General features: G+C 50.1%; 1 protein-coding gene across 6 annotated transcripts; it reads right to left on the bottom strand.

Annotated features, from left to right (window-relative positions):
• Positions 1 to 854: 854 nt before the first annotated feature.
• On the bottom strand, positions 855 to 19,934 carry CCDC25 (coiled-coil domain containing 25). Of its 6 annotated transcripts, XM_036405260.2 has the most exons (9): positions 19,723 to 19,934; positions 16,374 to 16,421; positions 15,294 to 15,333; positions 12,471 to 12,522; positions 10,424 to 10,499; positions 8,530 to 8,633; positions 4,559 to 4,761; positions 2,926 to 2,971; positions 855 to 1,046 (listed from the first exon to the last, which is right to left on the bottom strand). In XM_036405260.2, the coding sequence occupies exons 1-9, from the start codon at positions 19,745 to 19,747 to the stop codon at positions 1,017 to 1,019; spliced, it is 624 nt and encodes a 207-aa protein (XP_036261153.1). In that variant the 5' UTR covers positions 19,748 to 19,934; the 3' UTR covers positions 855 to 1,016. The 6 variants fall into 6 exon arrangements, with proteins under 6 accessions (XP_036261153.1, XP_036261156.1, XP_036261159.1 ...); XM_036405263.1 differs by lacking the exons at positions 855 to 1,046; positions 2,926 to 2,971; positions 4,559 to 4,761 and adding an exon at positions 4,836 to 4,913; XM_036405266.1 differs by lacking the exons at positions 855 to 1,046; positions 2,926 to 2,971; positions 4,559 to 4,761 and adding an exon at positions 5,332 to 5,409.
• Positions 19,935 to 20,109: the final 175 nt, after the last annotated feature.

The following is a 20,109-nucleotide window of genomic DNA, read 5'->3' as shown; positions in this document are numbered from 1 at the left end:
CGGAGCGCTGGGAGGGCTCTTGCCCACATTCCCAGATATTCCCACAAAATCCCAAAATATTCCCACATTCCCAAACCTCCTCCCATTCCCGTGGGGAAGCAGCCCCGGTTTTCCCGCCTTTCCCAAATCCCAAAAATTCGGAGCCATCCCAGGCTCCGGAGCCGCTGCTGCTGCTTCCCAGGGATCCAGGACAGCTCCTGAATCCCATTCCCGGCCCCATTCCCGGCCCCATTCCCGATCCCTGGGATGTGGGAACCGAGGGAATCTGCCCTGGGATCTCTGGGAATCCTCTTTTCCCAGGAATATTCCTGGATTTCCGCCAAGCCCGCCAGGATCCCAGCCCTGGAGAGAACTCTTCCCCTTTCCCAGGCTTTTTCCCTCTTTTTCCCTCTTTTTTTTTCCAGTTTTCCCGTTTTTCCCAGTTTTTCCTGGTTTTTTTTTTCCAGTTTTTCCCAGTTTTCCCACTTTTCCCAGGTTTGCCCCCTGTTTTCCTGGTTTTTCCCCGTTTTTCCCAGCTTTTTCCCCGTTCCTCCCATTTCCCCCACTTTTTCCTGGTTTTTCCCAGTTCTTCCGAGTTATTCCCTGTTTTCCCCCCTTTTTCCCCATTTCTTCCCCATTTTCCCAGGTTTTTCCCGTTTTTTCCCAGTTTTTCTCTGTTCTTCCCCTCCCCTTCATTTTTCCAGGTTTTTCCCAATTTCCCCATTTTTTCCCCCAATCCCCTCCCGCTCCGGGGATTTTCCCCCCCCACCCCGCCTTCGGGAATTCCGCGCGATCCCGAAGGAAAATCCCAGAAATCCCAAACCCCGGCCGGCTCCGTTCCCGAATTTTCCCATTGGAAGAATTCCAGAGGCGGCCCCGGCCAATCCCAGCCTTTGTTGGCTCCGACATTCCCGGGAATTCCCCCCCCCCAAAGTACGGGAGCGTTCCCGAGGTTCCTGCGGGGCCGGAGCCCGAGTTCCTCTTCCCGGGAATTCCGTTTTCCTGGGAATTCCGGGAGGATCTTCCGGGAGGGATCCTCACATGAAATCGTCGGAGTCGTTCCCGTCCTGCAGGGAACAGCGGGAATTCGGGAATGTGGGAACGCCGGGAATTGGGGGGAATTGGGAATGCTGGGAATGGGGGAATGGGAATTTGGGAATGTGGGAACAGGAACTGGGAATGGGAATTGGGAATGTGGGAATTGGGGGATTTGGGAATGTGGGAATTTGGGAATTGGGGAATTGGGGATTTTGGGAACGGGGGAATTTGGGAATAGGAATGTGAAATCTGGGAATGTGGGATTTGGGAACAGGAACTGGGAATGGGAGGTGGGAATTTGGGAACGTGGGAATGGGAATGTGGAAATCTGGGAATGGGAACAGGAACTGGGAACGGGAACTGGGAATGTGGGAATTGGGGATTTTGGGAATGTGGGATTTGGGGGAATTTGGGAATAGGAATATGAGAATGGAATGGGCATTGCTGGGAATTCCTGCGGGCCGGGGTTTCCTGGGAATTGCGGCAATTCCCGGGAAATCGGAGCCGCGGGGATGGGGGATGCCGGGGTGGTTTGGGGGGGGGGTTGTGGGGATTTCGGGACGTTCCCGTTCCAATCCCAACATTTCCCGGGATCCCGGGGGGCTCCGCCCCGGCCTTTCCCTGGACACCTCGGGGTCTGCAGCTCCGGGAATTCCCATCACTCCCAATCCCATCATTCCCATCACTCCCAATCCCATCATTCCCATCACTGCCAATCCCATCATTCCCATCACTCCCAATCCCATCATTCCCAATCCCATCATTCCCATCATTCCCAATCCCATCATTCCCATCACTCCCAATCCCATCATTCCCAATCCCATCATTCCCATCACTGCCAATCCCATCATTCCCAATCCCATCATTCCCACCACTCCCAATCCCATCATTCCCATCACTGCCAATCCCATCATTCCCATCACTCCCAATCCCATCATTCCCAATCCCATCATTCCCATCACTCCCAATCCCATTCCAATCACTCCCATCATTCCCATTCCCATTCCGTCCCCATTCCCAATCCCATCATTCCCATCACTCCCAATCCCATTCCAATCACTCCCACCATTCCCATTCCGTCCCCATTCCCAATCCCATTCCCATCATCCCCAATCTCATTATTCCCATCAATGGCATAATTCTCATAATTCCCATTCCAATTATTCCCAATCCCATTTATCCCATTATTCCCATGAATCTCGTTATTCCCCTTATTCCCATTCCAATTATTCCCATTCCAATTATTCCCATCATTTTCAATCCCATCATTCCCATTAATCCCATCATTTCCATCCCATTCCTGTTATTCCCATTATTCCAATTGCATTCCCATCATTCCCAATCCCGTTATTCCCAATCCCATTCCCATCATTCCCATCATTCCGAATCTCATTATTCCCATTCCATTCCCAGTCCCAGTCCCATTCCCATTATTACCGTTCCAATTATTCCCAATCCCGTCAATCCCACCATTCCCAATATTCCCACTCCCATATTTACCGTTATCCCCATTATCCCCATTATTCCCATTCCTGTTAGTCCCAATCCCATCGTTCCCATTCCAATCATTCCCATCATTTTCAATCCCATTATTCCCATGCCCATCATTCCCATTAATCCCATCATTTCCATCCCATTCCTGTTATTCCCATCCCCATTATTCCCATTCCAGTCCCATTCCCATTATTCCCAATCCCATTTTTTACCATTCCAATTATTCCCAATCCCGTCAATCCCACCATTCCCAATATTCCCACTCTCATATTTACCGTTATCCCCATTATCCCCATTCCTGTTAGTCCCAATCCCATCATTCCCATCATTCCCATTCCAATCATTCCCAATCCCATTATCCCCATTATTCCCGTTATTCCCGAGGAATTCCCGGAATTCCGGGTTCCCGCTCACCTGGTTGGAGGACATGTTCTCGGCCTTCATCAGGGACGAGTAGCTCCTGCAGGGACAATTCCCGGAATCATCCCGGAATTTCGAGGGAATTCCCACGGAAAACCGGGAGCGGATCCCAGAATTCCCCCGAGGATTTTCCCCCTCCGGAATTCCGCCCCTCGTCGATTATCCCGGAATTCCTTTTTTTTTTCCCCCCCCGAGGTTTTTCTCTGGGATCTCCCAGCTGGAAAATCCCAGATTTGGGATCCCGATCCCAGATTCCCCAGCCTGGATCCCAGGAAATTCCCAGATTTCCTTCGATCCCAGATTTTGTGCAGCTCAGAGAGGCTCCCAAGGGAATCCTGGGAATCCCAAATTCCTTGGGCAATTCCAGAGGGAATTCCAGGGGTGATTCCAGAGGCAACTGGGGCAACTCCAAAGGGAATTCCAGAGGGAATTCCAGGGAAATTCCAAAGGGAATTCCAGAGGTAACTGGGGCAATTCCAGAGACAATTCTAAAGGGAATTCCAGAGAAAATTCCAGGATCGATTCCAAAGGCAATTCCAGAGGGAATTCCAAAAGGAATTAGGGCAATTCCAAAGGGAATTCCAGAGGGAATTGGGGCAATTCCAGGGGCAGTTCCAGGCTCTCTCCCCCAGCATTCCCAGTCCCCACTCCCTGCCCGAGGCCGGGATTCTCCTTGGAAAACCCTCAGGAGTTCAGATCCCGGAAATCCCAAACATTCCAGGAATTCCCACCAAACATTCCCAACATTCCCACCAGACATTCCCGGCATTCCAAACAAACATTCCCAGCAAACATTCCCACCAAGCATTCCGACCAAACATTCACCCAAATGTTCCTGGAATTCCCAATATTCCCGACATTCCCACCAAACATCCCCATCAAACATTCCCACCAAGCATTCCCAACATTCCAACCAAATATTCCCAGAATTCTCACCAAACATCCCCGCCAAACATCCCCGCCAAACATCCCCACCAAGCATTCCCACCAAGCATTCCCAGCATTCCCGCCAACCATTCCCAACGTCGTCACCAAACATTCCCAGAACTCTCACTGAAGAACGTCCCCAGTTAAACATTCCCGGCATTCCCAACAAACATTCCCAACGTTGCCACCAAGCATTCCTCCCACCAAACATTCCTGGAATTCCCAATATTCCCAGAAATCTCGCCAAACATTCCCACCAACCATTCCCAACGTTCCCACCAAATGTTCCCAGAATTTTCACCAAACGTTCCCACCAAGCATTCCCAACATTCCCACCGGACCCTCTCAGCGTTGTCGCCAAACATTCCTGGAATTCTCACCAGACGTTCCCAGAATTGCCAACAAACGTTCCTGGAATTCCCACCAAACATTCCCAACATTCCCACCAAGCGTTCCCACCAAACATTCCCAACATTCCCACGAACCATTCCCAGCATTCCCACCGAACGTTCCCAACGTTGTCACCGAACGTTCCCAGAACTCTCACCGAACATTCCCACCAGCCATTCCCAGCATTCCCGCCAACCATTCCCAACGTCGTCACCGAACATTCCCGGAACTCTCACCGAAGAACGTCCCCAATTAAACATTCCCGGCATTCCCAACGGAACGCTCCCGGCATTCCCGGCTCCGTTCCCACCTGAGCTCCTCCATCTCCTTTTTCCGGCGCTGCTCCTCGCGCTGCTCCCGGCGCTGCTCCTGCAGCTCCATCCGGCGCCGCCCCCGCTCCTCCCGGTCCCGGCATTCCCGCTCGGCCGCCAGGTCCGGGAACCGCTCCACGCGCGTCCGCTCCAGCCGCCGCAGCTGCTCCGCCCCGCGCCGCTCCACTGTCACCGAACGCACCTAATGGAGGGTTAGGCTGGGCTTAGACTGGGGTTAAACCGGGGTTAAACTGGGGATTGAACCGGGGTTAAACTGGGATTGAACCGGGCTTAAACTGGGATAACGCGAGTGCGCTGCTCCGCCCCGCGCCGCTCCACCGTCACCGAACGCACCTAATGGAGGGTTAGGCTGGGCCTAGACTGGGGTTAAACCGGGCTTGAACTGGGGATTGAACCGGGGTTAAACCGGGGATTGAACCGGGCTTAAACTGGGATAACGCGAGTGCGCTGCTCCGCCCCGCGCCGCTCCACCGTCACCGAGCGCACCTGGAACACGGCGGGGTTAGGCTGGGCTTAAACTGGGGTTAAACCGGGGATTGAACCGTGGTTAAACTGGGATTGAACTGGGAATAAACTGGGATAACGGGAATGTGCTGCTCCACCCCGCGCCGCTCCACCATCACCGAGCGCACCTAATGGAGGGTTAGGCTGGGCTTAGACTGGGGTTAAACCGGGCTTGAACCGGGGATTGAACCGGGGTTAAACCGGGGATTGAACCGGGGTTAAACTGGGATTGAACCAGGGTTAAACTGGGACTGAACCGGGGTTAAACTGGGATAACGCGAGTGCGCTGCTCCGCCCCGCGCCGCTCCACCGTCACCGAACGGACCTAATGGAGGGTTAGGCTGGGCTTAGACTGGGGTTAAACCGGGCTTGAACTGGGGATTGAACCGGGGTTAAACCGGGGATTGAACCGGGGTTAAACTGGGATTGAACCGGGGTTAAACTGGGATAACGCGAGTGCGCTGCTCCACCCCGCGCCGCTCCACCGTCACCGAGCGCACCTGGAACACGGCGGGGTTAGGCTGGGTTCAAACTGGGGTTAAACCGGGGATTGAACCGTGGTTAAACTGGGATTGAACTGGGAATAAACTGGGATAACGGGAATGCGCTGCTCCACCCCGCGCCGCTCCACTGTCACAGAACAGACCTGCGACATAGGGGGTTAGGCTGGGCTTAAACTGGGGTTAAACCGGGCTTGAACTGGGGATTGACCTGGGATTGAACCGGGGTTAAACTGGGCTTAAAATGGGATTGAACTGAGGTTAAACTGGGATAGCGGGAGTGCGCTGCTCCACCCCACGCCGCTCCACCGTCACAGAACGGACCTAATGGAGGGTTAGGCTGGGCTTAGACTGGGGTTAAACCGGGCTTGAACTGGGGATTGAACCGGGGTTAAACTGGGATAATGGGAGTGCGCTGCTCCGCCCTGCGGCACTCCATCGTTGCAGAATGGACCTGGAATATGGGGTTAGACTGGGCTTAAACTGGGCTTAAACTGGGGATTGAAGCGGGGTTGAACTGGGGATTGAACCAGGGGTTAACAGGAGTTAAACTGGGATAACGGAGGAGTTAAACTGGGATAACGGGAGTGCGCTGCCCCGCCCCGCGCCGCTCCGCCGTCACCGAGCGCACCTGGAATATGGGGTTAGACTGGGTTTAAAACAGGGCTTAGACTGGGGCTAAATCGGGGGTTAAACTGGGATTGAACCGGGGTTAAACCGGGATCAAACTGGGCTTAAACTGGGGATTAGACCGGCGTTAAACTGGGAATGACGCAGGGAATAACAGGGATTAAACTGGGATTAACGGGAGCGCGCTGCTCCACCGCCCCCCCTATGACCGGGAGCACCTGGAAAACAGGGATTGAACCAGGAGTGGAACCGGGAATTGAACCGGGAATTAAAGTGGGGATTGAACCAGGAATTAACGCGGGAATGGGGCTGCTCCCAGCGGGAGACGCGTCCCGGCGCTGCTCTCTGCTGGCGGTGGCGGGAATTGCGGGAAAAGCGGGAATTGCGGGAAAAGCGGGAATGGGGGCTGCTCCCAACGGGAAAAACGTCCCAGTCCTGGTTTGTGTTGGGAATTGTGGGGAGACCGGGAATGCGGAATGTTCCTGGTGTTCCCATTCCCAGATTTCCACTGTTCCCACATTCCCACTGTTCCCATTCCCACATTCCCACTGTTCCCATTCTCACATTCCCACTGTTCCCATTCCCACATTCCCAAGGTTCCCATTCCCACATTCCCGCTGTTCCCATTCCCGGATGGATTCCCACTGTTCCCATTCTCACATTCCCACTGTTCCCATTCCCGGATGGATTCTCACTGTTCCCATTCTCACATTCCCACATTCCTGCTGTTCCCATTCCCACATTCCCGCTGTTCCCATTCCCACATTCCCGCTGTTCCCATTGTTTCCACTGCCACATTCCCAATGACCATTCCCAAATTCCTGAGGTTCCTATTCCCGAATTGATTCCCAAGGCTCCCCCTTCCCAATTCCTGCTGTTCCCGTTCCCATTCCCACTCCCACATTCCTCTGTTCCCAAATTCCCAGATTTATTCCCATTCCCATGTCCCTCACGTCCTTGTGCTGGTGGAAGCCGATCTGCTCCCATTCCCATTCCCACATTCCCACATTCCCATATCCATTCCCATGTCTCTCACTCGCGTCCTTGCTGTGCTGGCAGCCCATCTGATCCCATTCCCAAATCCCCAGATTTATTCCCAGATTATTCCCAGATTCATTCTCAGATATTATTCCCAGGTTCCCTCCTCACTCACATCCTTGTTGCGGTGGAAGCCGATCTGCTGCCATTCCCAAATTCCCAGATTCATTCCCTAATTCCCAGATATTATTCTCAGATTTATCTCCAAATTCCCAGATTTATTCCCTCACTCACGTCCTTGCTGCGGTGGAAGCCAAATTCCCAGGTTTATTCCCAAATTCCCAGATTATCCATTCCCTCACTCACGTCCTTGCTGCGGTGGAAGCCGATCTGATCCCATTCCCAAATTCCCAGATTCATTCCCAAATTCCCAGATTTTATTCCCACATTCCCAGATTCATTCCCACATTCCCAGATTTTATTCCCATTCCCATTCCCTTACATCCTTGCTGCGGTGGAAGCCGATCTGTTCCCAAATTCCCAGATTATTCCCAGATTCATTCCCAGATATTATTCCCAGATTTCCCATTCCCAAATCCCCTCACTCATGTCCTTGCTGCGGTGGGAGCCGATCTGATCCCATTCCCAAATTCCCAGATTTTATTCCCACATTCCCAGATTTATCCCCATCCCCTTACATCCTTGCTGTGGTGGAAGCCAATCTGTTTCCATTTCCAGACTCATTCCCAAATTCCCAGATTCATTCCCAGATTTTATTCCCATTCCCATCCCTTACATCCTTGCTGCGGTGGAAGCCGATCTGCCCCCCCCTTCCCAAATTCCCAGATTTCATTCCCACATTCCCAGATTCATTCCCAAATTCCCAGATTCATTCCCACATTCCCCCACTCACGTCCTTGCTGCGGTGGAAGCCGATCTGCCCCCATTCCCACATTCCCAGATTCATTCCCAAATTCCCAGATTTCATTCCCACATTCCCAGATTTCATTCCCACATTCCCAGATTTATCCCCATCCCCTTACATCCTTGCTGTGGTGGAAGCCAATCTGTTCCCATTTCCAGACTCATTCCCAAATTCCCAGATTCATTCCCAGATTTCATTCCCACATTCCCAGATTCATTCCCACATTCCCAGATTTCATTCCCACATTCCCAGATTTCATTCCCACATTCCCCCACTCACATCCTTGCTGCGGTGGAAGCCGATCTGCCCCCATTCCCACATTCCCAGATTCATTCCCAAATTCCCAGATTTCGTTCCCACATTCCCAGATTTTATTCCCACATTCCCAGATTTCATTCCCATTCCCACTCACGTCCTTGCTGCGGTGGAAGCCGATCTGCCCCACGTCCATGTCGGGCGTTTTGCGCAGGTTGCTCCAGGGCGTGTAAACCACGGTGACCGAGCTCAGCTTGCAGCCTGCAGGAAATGGGGCAAAAACAGGAAAAAATGGGAAAAAATTGACAAAATGGGGTAAAATCAGGTAAAGCACGGTCACGGTCACTGAGCTCAGCTTGCAGCCTGAAGGAAACGGGGTGAAAATTGGGTAAAAACAGCTAAAAATGGGAAAAAATGGGGGGGAAACCACGGTCATTGAGGTCAGCTTGCAGCCTGCAGGGAATGGGGAAAAATGGGGTAAAACCAGGGGAAAATGGGAAAAAATGGGGGGGAAACCACGGTCACTGAGCTCAGCTTGCAGCCTAAGAATGGGGTGAAAACAGGGGAAAATGGGAAAAAATGGGAAAAATGGGAAAAAATGGGTAAAATGGGGTAAAATCAGGTAAAGCACGGTCACCGAGCTCAGCTCACAGCCTGCAGGAAATGGGGTGAAAATGGGGTGAAAACAGGGGAAAATGGCAAAAAATGGGAAAAAAATGGAGTAAAGTGTGGTCCCCAAGCTCAGCTTGCAGCATAAGAATGGGGTGAAAACAGGGGAAAATGGGAAAAATGGGAAAAATGGGGTAAAATGGGGTAAAGCAGGGTCACCGAGCTCAGCTTGCAGCCTGCAGGAAACGGGGTGAAACCAGGGAAAAATGGGAAAAATGGGATAAAATGGGATAAAATGGGATAAAATGGGATAAAATGGGGTAACCACCTTCAGCGAGCTCAGCTTGCAGCCTGGAAATGGGGGAAAAATGGGGGAAAATGGGGAAAAATGGGGAAAAATGGCATTAAATGGGATCAAATGGGATCAAATGGGGTAAACAGCAGTCACTGAGCTCAGCTCGCAGCCTGCAGGAAATGGGGTGAAAATGGGAGAAAATGGGAAAAAATGGATGAAATGGGGTAAAGCACCATAACTGAGCTCAGTTTGCAGCCTGGGAATGGGGGAAAAACAGGGAAAAATGGGAAAAAATGCATCAAAACAGCTAAAAATGGTAAAAATGGGGTAAAGCACCATCACTGAGCTCAGCTTGCAGCCTGGGAATGGGGGAAAACTGGGCAAAAATAGGAAAAAACGGGGAAAATAAATGGAAAAAACAGAGAAAATAAATGGAGGAAAGAGGAAAAATGGGGAGAAAATAAGGGAAAAGTAGGGGAAAACAGGAAAAAACCTGGGTTTTTCTGGGGTTTTCCCAGGATTTTCTGGCATTTCCGGGGGATTTCCCAGAAAATTCCCAACATTTTCCAGGATTTTCTGGAGCAGATCCCAACCTTTTTCCTGGGCATTTCCTGTGGTTTTTCCTGGTTTATTTTCAGGTGTTTCCCAATAATTTTTTTTTCCTCAGAATTTCCTGGGGTTTTCCCAGAATTTCCCATTTGATTTCTTGGATTTCCCATTTTTTTCCCCTGGGATTTCCCAGAATTTTTTTTTTCCTTTTTCCAAGATTTCCCCCTTTTTTTTTTTCCTGAGATTTCCCAAAATTTCCCTTTTTTTTTTTTTTCCTGAGATTTCCCAAAATTTCCCTTTTTCCCCCCAGAATTCCTCAGGCTTTTCCCCAAGAATTCCCAGGTTTTTTTTTTTTTCCCCAGGATTTCCCAGGAAATTCCCCAGGTTTTCCTGGATTTCCCAGAATCTCCCATTTTTCTTCTTCTAGAATTTCCCATTTTCTTCTGGGATTTCCCCTTTTTTTTCCCAGGATTTCCCAGAATTTTCCGTGGTTTTTTTGGGGTTTTTTTTTGGCTTTTTTTTTTTTTTTTTTTTGTATTTCCCATTTTTCCCCATTTTTTCCCATTTTTTCCCATTTTTCCCCATTTTTCCCGGGTACCTTGGATGCTGTTGGCCTTCACCAGGTGGGCGCAGTCGCTCAGCACCTCCTTGGGGATGTCATCCATGCTCTGGCCCTGCAGGGAATTCCCAAATTCCCACCTCAGCCCACATTCACACCCCCTTTTCCCAACTTTCCCGAGCTTTTTCCTGAATTTCCCAACTTTTCCTCATGGTAAATCCCGATTTTTCCTCATGAATATCCCAAATTTTTCCTGATTTTCCCAATTTTTCCTCATGGTAAATCCCATTTTTTCCTCATGAATATCCCAATTTTTCCTTATTTTCCCAATTTTCCCTCATGAAAATCCCAATTTTTCCTGATTTCCCAACTTTTCCTCGTGAATATCCCAATTTTTCCTGATTTTCCCAATTTTTCCTCATGGAAATCTCAATTTTCCCAGATTTTCCCAATTTTCCCTTATGAAAATCCCAATTTTTACCTCATGAAAATCCCAATTTTTCCTGATTTTCCCAATTTTTCCTCATGATTATCCCAATTTTTCCTCATGATTATCCCAATTTTTCCTCATGAAAATCCCAATTTTTACTCATGAAAATCCTGATTTCTCCAGATTTACCCAATTTTCCCTCATGAAAGTCCCAATTTTTTCCTGATTTTCCCAACTTTTCCTCATGAAAATCCCGATTTTTCCTCATGAATATCCCAATTTTTCCTCATGAAAATGCCAATTTTTCCAACTTTTCCTCATGAATATCCCAATTTTTCCTCATGGAAATCCCAATTTTTCCTGATTTTCCCAATTTTCCCTCATGAAAATCCTGATTTTTCCTCATGAAAGTCCCAATTTTTCCTGATTTTCCCAACCTTTCCTCATGATTATCCCAATTTTTCCTCATGAAAATCCTGATTTTTTCTCATGAATATCCTGATTTTTCCTGATTTTCCCAATTTTTCCTCATGATAAATCCCAAATTTTCCTCATGAAAATCCCAATTTTCCAACTCTTCCTCATGAAAATCCCAATTTTTCCTGATTTTCCCAATTTTTCCTCATGGTAAATTGGGAATCCCAATTTTTCCTCATGAAAATCTCAATTTTTCCTGATAGTCCCAATTTTCCCTCATGAAAATCCCAAATTTTCCTCATGAAAATCCCAATTTTTCCTGATTTTCTCAACTTTTCCTCATGATTATCCCAATTTTTCCTCAGGAAAATCCCAATTTTTCCTGATTTTCCCAATTTTCCCTCATGAAAATCCCAACTTTTCCTCATGATTATCCCAATTTCCCTGCTTTTCCCAAGGTTTCCAGGGGCTATCCCACTTTTCCTGAGGAAATCCCCAATTTTCCCAAGGTTTTTCCCAATTTTCCTCAGGTTTTCCCGAGGTTTTTCCCAAGTTTTTCCAGACATTTCCCCACATTTTTTCCCAGGATTTTTCCCAAGTTTCCCCCAAGGTTTTCCTGCATTTTCCCAGGGGATATCCTGAGATTTTCCTGCTCTTTTTCCCAAGATTTTTCCTGATTTTCCTGACATTTTTCCCTCAGGTTTTTCCTGTGCTTTCCCGGGGGATTTCCCAATTTTCCCAAAGTTTTTTTTCCTGAGGTTTTTCCCAAATTTTTCTTGATTTTCCCAACTCTTTCCCGAGGTTTTTCCTGAATTTTTTCCCAAGGTTTTTCCACTTTTCCCAACTTTTTCCTGCTGCTTTTCCCAAGGGTTTTCCCCCCATTTTCCCAAGGTTTTTCCTGAGTTTTTCCCAAGGTTTTTCCTAATTTTCTTGAGTTTTTTCCCTGCGTTTTTCCCAAGGTTTTCCCCAGAATTTCCCAGGGCACATCCAAATTTTCCTGGCGTTTTTCCAGAGATTTTTCCCAAGATTTTCCCAAGGTTTTTCCTGTGGTTTCCCAGGGCATATCCTGAGCATTTTCCCAACGTTTTCCCAAGATTATCCCGAGGATTTCCTGGGGTTTTTCCCGAGATTTCTCCCAAGGTTTTTCCTGAAGTTTCCCTGAGGTTTTTCCCAAGATTTTCCTGAATTTTTTCCCGGGATTTTCCCGAATTTTCCCCCGCTGTTTTCCCTTGGGATTACCTGGTGCAGCCGCAGGTAGACGTGGGCTGAGGAGAGTTTATCCACGTGGAACCTGCGGGGACGGCGGGAATGGCGCTGGGAATTCCGGGAATTCCGGGAATTCCGGGAATTCCGACCCAGAGCCCAGCCCGGGAATCCCGGGAAAAGCAGCCCTGGGAATTCCCGATCCCGAATCCATGGGAATCCAGGATAATCCCCGACCCTTTCCCACAGCGGGGAGAATTCCTGGGAATCCTCAGGAGAGGAGGGGGGGGATTGGGGAAAATGGGAAAAAAGTTGGGAATAAAGCGGGAAACGGGGGAAAAGCGGGATCCAGGGGAAGGAACGGAGGAGTCAGGGGGGAAATGGGATCCAGAGGGATCCAGGGGAAGAAATGGGATCCAAACGGGATCCAGGGAAAGAAATGGGATCCAAATGGGATCCAGAGGGATCCAGGGGAAGAAATGGGATCCAAACGGGATCCAGGGGAAAATGGGATCAGGGTAAACAAACAAACAAAAAAAAACCCCAAAAATGGGATCAGGGGAACAAAGGGGATCCAGGGAAATCCAATGGGATCCAAACAGGAGCAGGGAATCCAACGGGATCCAGGGGAATCCAATGGGATCCACAAGGACAAACGGGATCCAAATGGGACCCAGGGGGTAAATGGGATCCAGATGGGATCAAGGGAAGAAATGGGATCCAGGGAAACCCAATGGGATCCAGGGGGACAAACACGATCCAGGGAAAAATGGGATCCAGATGGGATCAGGGAAACAAACGGGATCCAGGGAAAGGAATGGAGGCAAGGGGGAAATGGGATCCAGAGGGATCCAGGGGAAGAAATGGGATCCAAACGGGATCCAGGGGAAAACGGGATCAGGGAAAGAAAAACCAAATGGGATCAGGGGAACAGAGGGGATCCAGGGAAAAATGGGATCCAAACAGGAGCAGGGAAACAAAATGGGATCCAACGGGATCCAGGGGAATCCAATGGGATCCGGGGAACAAAGAGGATCAGGGGGAAATGGGACCAGGGAAAACAAACGGGATCCAGGGGGACCAACAGGATCCAAATGGGATCCAGGGGGAAAACGGGATCCAGGGGGAAAAACGGGATCCAAACAGGATCAGGGAAACAAAGGGGATCCAGGGGAATCCAATGGGATCCAGGGGAACAAACGGGATCCAGAGGAATCCAATGGGATCCAAACAGGATCAGGGAAACAAAGGGGATCCAGGGGAATCCAATGGGATCCAGGGGGACAAACAGGATCCAGGGGAAACAAATGGGATCCAGGGGAATCCAATGGGATCCAAATGGGATCAGGGGGACCCAATGATCAGGGGGACCCAATGGGATCCAAATGGGATCAGGGAAAACAAATGGGACCCATGGGAACAAATGGGATGTGGGGAAACAAAGGGGATCCAGGGGAATCTGGGATCCAGGGAAACAAACAGGACCCAAACGGGATCCAGGGAACAAACGGGATCCAGGGGAATCCAATGGGATGCAGAGGGAAATGGGATCCACAGGGACAAATGGGATCCAGGGGAATCCAATGGGATCCAGAGGAACAAACGGGATCCAGGGGGACAAACACGATCCAGGGAAAAATGGGATCCAGATGGGATCAGGGAAACTAAACGGGATCCAGGGGGAAATGGGATCCAGGGAAAGGAATGGAGTCAAGGGGGAAATGGGATCCAGAGGAATCCAGGGGAAGAAATGGGATCCAAACGGGATCCAGGGGAAAACGGGATCAGGGAAAACAAAAAAACCACAAAAAATGGGATCAGGGGAACAAAGGGGATCCAAGGAAAAATGGGATCCAAACAGGAGCAGGGAAACCAATGGGATCCAAATGGGATCCAGGGGAATCCAGTGGGATCCAGGGAACAAAGAGGATCAGGGAAAACAAATGGGATCCAGGGAAAAATGGGATGGGGGGAAACAAACGGGTTCCAGGGGAATCCAATGGGATCCACAGGGACAAACGGGATCCAAACGGGATCAGGGGAACAAAGGGGATCCAGGGAATCCAATGGGATGAGGGAAAAATGGGATCCAGGGAAACAAACAGGATCCAGGGGGACCCAATGGGATCAGGGAAAACAAACGGGATCCAGGGCAATCTGGGATCCAGGGGGAAATGGGATCCAAATGGGAAACAAACAGGACCCAAAGAGGATCCAGGGAACAAACGGGATCCAGAGAAATCTGGGATCCGCGGGAACAAAGGGGATCAGGAAAAAATGGGATCCAGGGGAATCCAATGGGATCCAGGGGGACCGACAGGATCCAAATGGGATCGGAGGAACAAAGGGGATCCAGGGGAATCCAATGGGATCCAAATGGGATCCAGGGGAACAAAGAGGATCCAAGGGACAACTGGGATCAGGGGGAAATGGGATCCAGGGAAATGCAAACGGGATCAGGGGAACAAACGGAACTCAAATGGGATCAGGGGAACAAAGGGGATCTGGGAAAACAAACAGGACCCAAATGGGATCCAGGGAAAACAAAAGGGATCAGGGAAACCCAAAGATCCAGGGAACAGGCAGAATCCAGGGAAAAATGGGATTCAAATGGGATCAGGAAAAAATGAGACCCAGGGAAATGGGATCAAGGGGAACAAACGGGATCCAGGGGATCCAAAAGGAATCAGGGAAAACGGGATCCAGGGGAAGCCAATGGGATCCAAATGGGATCCAGGGGGATCCAGGGGGATCCCAGGGGGATCCAGGATCCCTGACCCCACCCCACGCAGCCCCTGCAGCCCCCCCCCGGGTCCTCATTCCCGTTTCCCGCTGGAATTCCGGGATCCCGGCGCTCACCAGACGTCCTCGGGCCACCCGTACTTGATCAGGTCCTCGTCTGCGGGAACGGCCACGGGCTCAGCCCCGAATCCCAGGAATCCAACCCAAAGCCCACAATTCCCACCCCAAATCCCACAATTCCCACCCCAAATCCAGCCCCAAATCCCAGAAATCCCACCCCAAATCCAGCCCTGAATCCCACAATTCCCACCCCAAATCCAACCTCAAATCCCAGAATTCCCGCCCCAAATCCCAGAATTCCCACCTCAAATCCAGCCCCAAACCCCACAATTCCCACCCCAAATCCAGCCCCAAACCCCACAATTCCCACCTCAAATCCAGCCCCAAATCCAGCCCCAAAATCCTGGAATTCCCACCCCAAATCCAGCCCAAAATCCCAGAATTCCCGCCCCAAATCCAAGCCTAAATCCCACAATTCCCACCCCAAATCCAGCCCCAAATCCCAGAATTCCCGCCCCAAATCCATCCTCTAAATCCCAGATTCCAGCCCCAAAATCCTGGAATTCCCACCCCAAATCCTGGGATTCCAACACCAAATCCCAGAATTCCCACCCCAAATCCAACCCCAAATCCCACAATTCCCGCCTCGAATCCCAGAATTCCCACCCCAAATCCAGCCCCAAATCCCAGAAATCCCACGCCAAATACAGCCCAAAATTCCTGCCTCGAATCCCAGAATTCCCACCCCAAATCCCACAATTCCCACCCCAAATCCAGCCCCAAATCCCAGAATTCCCACCCCAAATCCCGGAATTTCCACCTCAAACCCAGGCACAAAATTCCCCCAAAAAAATCCCTGAAATTCTGAAAAGAGTCCTTGAAATTCCCATAATAATTCCCAGAATTCCCAAAAAAACCCAGAAATTCCAAAAAAAACCCTCCCAAACAATTCCCAAAATAAATCCCAAAATTCTCAAAACATCTCCATAGTTCCCCCAAAAGAATTTCCCCTAAAATCCCCAAAATTAAGAAAAAACACTTCCCCAAATTCCTGAAATTACCAAAATAATTTCCAAACTTCCCAAAATATTCCCAAAATTCCCCAAAATATTCCCAGAATTCCCAGTGGTCACTCACTCTCGTACTTGTCCTTGCCCATGTAGATGGTGTAGACAGCGGCAGCGGCTGCAGGGAAAACCAGGAATGGATCCATGGAAAACCCGGGAAAAACCCAGGAATGGATCCATGGAAAACCGGGAAAAACCCGGGAATGGATCCATGGAAACCCAGGAATGGATCCATGGAAAACCCGGGGAAAACCAGGAATGGATCCATGGAAAACCCAGGAATGGATCCATGGAAAACCTGGGGAAAACCCAGGAATGGATCCATGGAAAACCCGGGGAAAACCCAGGAATGGATCCATGGAAACCCAGGAATGGATCCATGGAAAACCCGGGGAAAACCCGGGAATGGATCCATGGAAAACCCGGGGAAAACCCAGGATTGGATCCATGGAAAACTGAGAGTGGATCCATGGAAAACCCGGGGAAAACCCAGGAATGGATCCATGGAAAGCTAGGAATGGATCCATGGAAAACACAGGGAAAACCCAGGGAAAACTTGGGAATGGATCCATGAAAAACTCAGGACTGGATTCATGCAAAAACCGGAATAGAGCCAGGAGAACTGGGACTGGATCCATGGAAAACCCGGGAAATACCCGGGATTGGATCCATGGAAAAGCCAGGACTGGATCCATGGGAAACCCAGGGAAAACCCAAGAACGGATCCATGGAAAAGCCAGGACTGGATCCATGGGAAACCCAGGGAAAACCCAAGAACGGATCCATGGGAAACCTGGGATTGGATCCATGGAAAACCCGGGAATGGATCCATGGAAACCCAGGAATGGATCCATGGAAAAACCAGGAATGGATCCACAGAAAACCCGGGAATAGATCCATGGAAAACCTGGGGAAAACCCGGGAATGGATCCATGCAAACACCTCGGGAATGGATCCACGGAAAACCCAGGGAAAACCCAGGAATGGGTCCATGGAAAACTGGGAGTGGATCCATGGAAAACCCGGGGAAAAACCTGGGAATGGATCCATGGAAAACTCGGGGAAAACCCAGGAATGGATCCATGGAAAACTGAGAGTGGATCCATGGAAAACCCAGGGAAAATCCGGGAACGGATCCATGCAAAACTCAGGACTGGATCCATGCAAAACCCGGAATAGAGCCAGGAGAACTGGGAATGGATCCATGGAAAACCCAGGAAATACCTGGAAATGGATCCATGGAAAACCCAGGAATGGATCCATGGAAAAGCCAGGAATGGATCCATGGGAAACCCAGGGAAAACCTGGGAACAGATCCATGGAAAATCCAGAATGGATCCATGAGAAACTGGGATTGGATCCATGGAAAACCCGGGAATGGATCCACGGAAACCCAGGAACGGATCCATGGAAACCCAGGAACGGATCCATGGAAAACCTGGGGAAAACCCAGGAATGGATCCATGGAAAATCCGGGGAAAACTTGGGAATGGATCCATGCAAACCCCAGGAATGGATCCATGCAAAACTCAGGACTGGATCCACGCAAAACCTGGAATAGAGCCAGGAGAATTGGGAGTGGAGCCATGGAAAACCCAGGAAAAACACAAAAATGGATCCATGGGAAACCCGGGATTGGATCCATGGAAAAGCCAGGACTGGATCCATGGGAAACCCAGGGAAAACCTGGGAACAGATCCATGGAAAATCCAGAATGGATCCATGAGAAACTGGGATTGGATCCATGGAAAAACCAGAAATGGATCCACAGAAAACCTGGGAATGGATCCATGGAAAACCTGGGAAAAACCCGGGAATGGATCCATGCAAACACCTTGGGAATGGATCCACGGAAACCCAGGAATGGATCCATGGAAACCCAGGAATGGATCCATGGAAAATCCGGGGAAAACTTGGGAATGGATCCATGCAAACCCCAGGAATGGATCCATGAAAAACTCAGGACTGGATCCACGCAAAACCTGGAATAGAGCCAGGAGAACTGGGAGTGGATCCATGGAAAACCCGGGAAAAACATGAAAATGGATCCATGTGAAACCCGGGATTGGATCCATGGAAAAGCCAGGACTGGATCCATGGGAAACCCAGGGAAAACCCAGGAACGGATCCATGGGAAACCTGGGAACGGATCCATGAGAAACTGTGATTGGATCCATGGAAAACCCAGGAATGGATGTATGGAAACACCCCAGGAATGGATGTATGGAAAACCCAGTTATGGATCCATGCAAAAGCCGGGAATGGATCCATGGAAAACCCGGGGAAAACTCAGGAATGGATCCATGGAAATCCAGGAATGGATCCATGGGAAACCTGGGAACAGATCCATGGAAAATCCAGAATGGATCCATGGGAAACTGGGATAGGATCCATGGAAAACCCAGAGTGGATCTGGGAATGGATCCAGGGTGGAAACCCAGAGTGGAAAACCCGGGAATGGATCCAGGGAAACCCCAGGAATGGATCCATGGAAAACCCAGACTGGATGCATGGAGAACCAAGAAAGGATCCATGAAAACCCAGAATGGATCAATGAGAAATCTGGAATGGATCCATGAAAAACCCGGGAATGGATCCATGGAAAACCTGGGAATGGATCCATGGGAAACCTGGGAATGGATCCATGGGAAACCCGGGAAAAACCTGGGAATGGATTCATGGAAACCCCAGAATGGATCCATGCAAACACCTCAGGAATGGATCCATGGAAAATCTGGGAATGGATCCATGGAAAACCCGGGAAAAAGCCCAAAAACCCACAGAATTTCCAGAATTCTCAGGCCGATATTCCCAGAAATCTCTCCTGGGCTTTTCAAGGGAAATCTGGGAATTCACGGGGGGTTGGATTCCCAGGAATTCTGGCACATTCCATCTGGAATTCCCAAAATTCCCAAATTCCTCCCAAAATTCCGAAATTCTACCCTGCTCCTGCCTTTTAATTTGGAATGTTTGCATCATAAAATGCCCAAAATCCAAAAAAAAAATCCTCATGGGAAAGTGGGAATTGTAAATAGTCCCGGATTGGGTGAGAAAATGCAGGAAAAGTCCAGGAAAAATGAAGGAAAAGTCCTGGAAAATTCCAGGAAAAGTCGGCTCCTGAAATTCGGCCCCAAATTGGGAATTCAAGGAGAATTCCCGGATTTTGTGGAGCCATTCCCGCTTTTTGCCGGGAACATTCCCTGCAGTTGTTTTCCCGCGGGAATTCCGAAGACTCGCGGGAAAAATCCCGAGGGAAAACCTCGGGAAAAGGAGAAATCCCGGGAATTCGGAGATTCCAGGGGGGGATGCGGGAAAAGGGCGGGAACTTGGGAGAAGGGCGGGAATTGCAGCGGGAATTCGCGGGAAAAGGGGATTTGGGCGGGAATTCCCCGAGAATTCCCGGGAATTCCCTCTCTCACCGTTGGAGGTGAAGTAGAACACCATGGCTGCGGCGGCGCGGGGCGCTGCGCTGATCCCGCTGCTCCCGGCGCTCCCGGTTAGCCGGGGTTTATCCCGGGTTTATCCCGTTTTCCCCTTTTTTTCCCGTTTTTATCCCGCTTTTTCCCGGGCCCGTCCCGGGGCTCCGCCGCCTCTTCCGCAGGGAAGGCCCGGCCGGGAAGGGGCCGTGCGTAATGACGTCAGGGCTGCGTGCGAAGAATGCGCATGCGCAGAGCAGCTATGGAGCGGTGGATTACGGCTGCGGCGCGTGTGCGGGCGGCCATGACACTGTACGTAAATCTTAGTGCGCATGCGCGATGGCCGTCATGCTGCGCATAAACGTGACTGCGCATGCTCAGAGCCGCCAT

The sequence above is a fragment of the Molothrus ater genome, chromosome 32, assembly GCF_012460135.2.
Source record: "Molothrus ater isolate BHLD 08-10-18 breed brown headed cowbird chromosome 32, BPBGC_Mater_1.1, whole genome shotgun sequence".
NCBI classification, from domain to species: domain Eukaryota; kingdom Metazoa; phylum Chordata; class Aves; order Passeriformes; family Icteridae; genus Molothrus; species Molothrus ater.
This window is presented reverse-complemented; position numbering and strand designations above follow the sequence as displayed.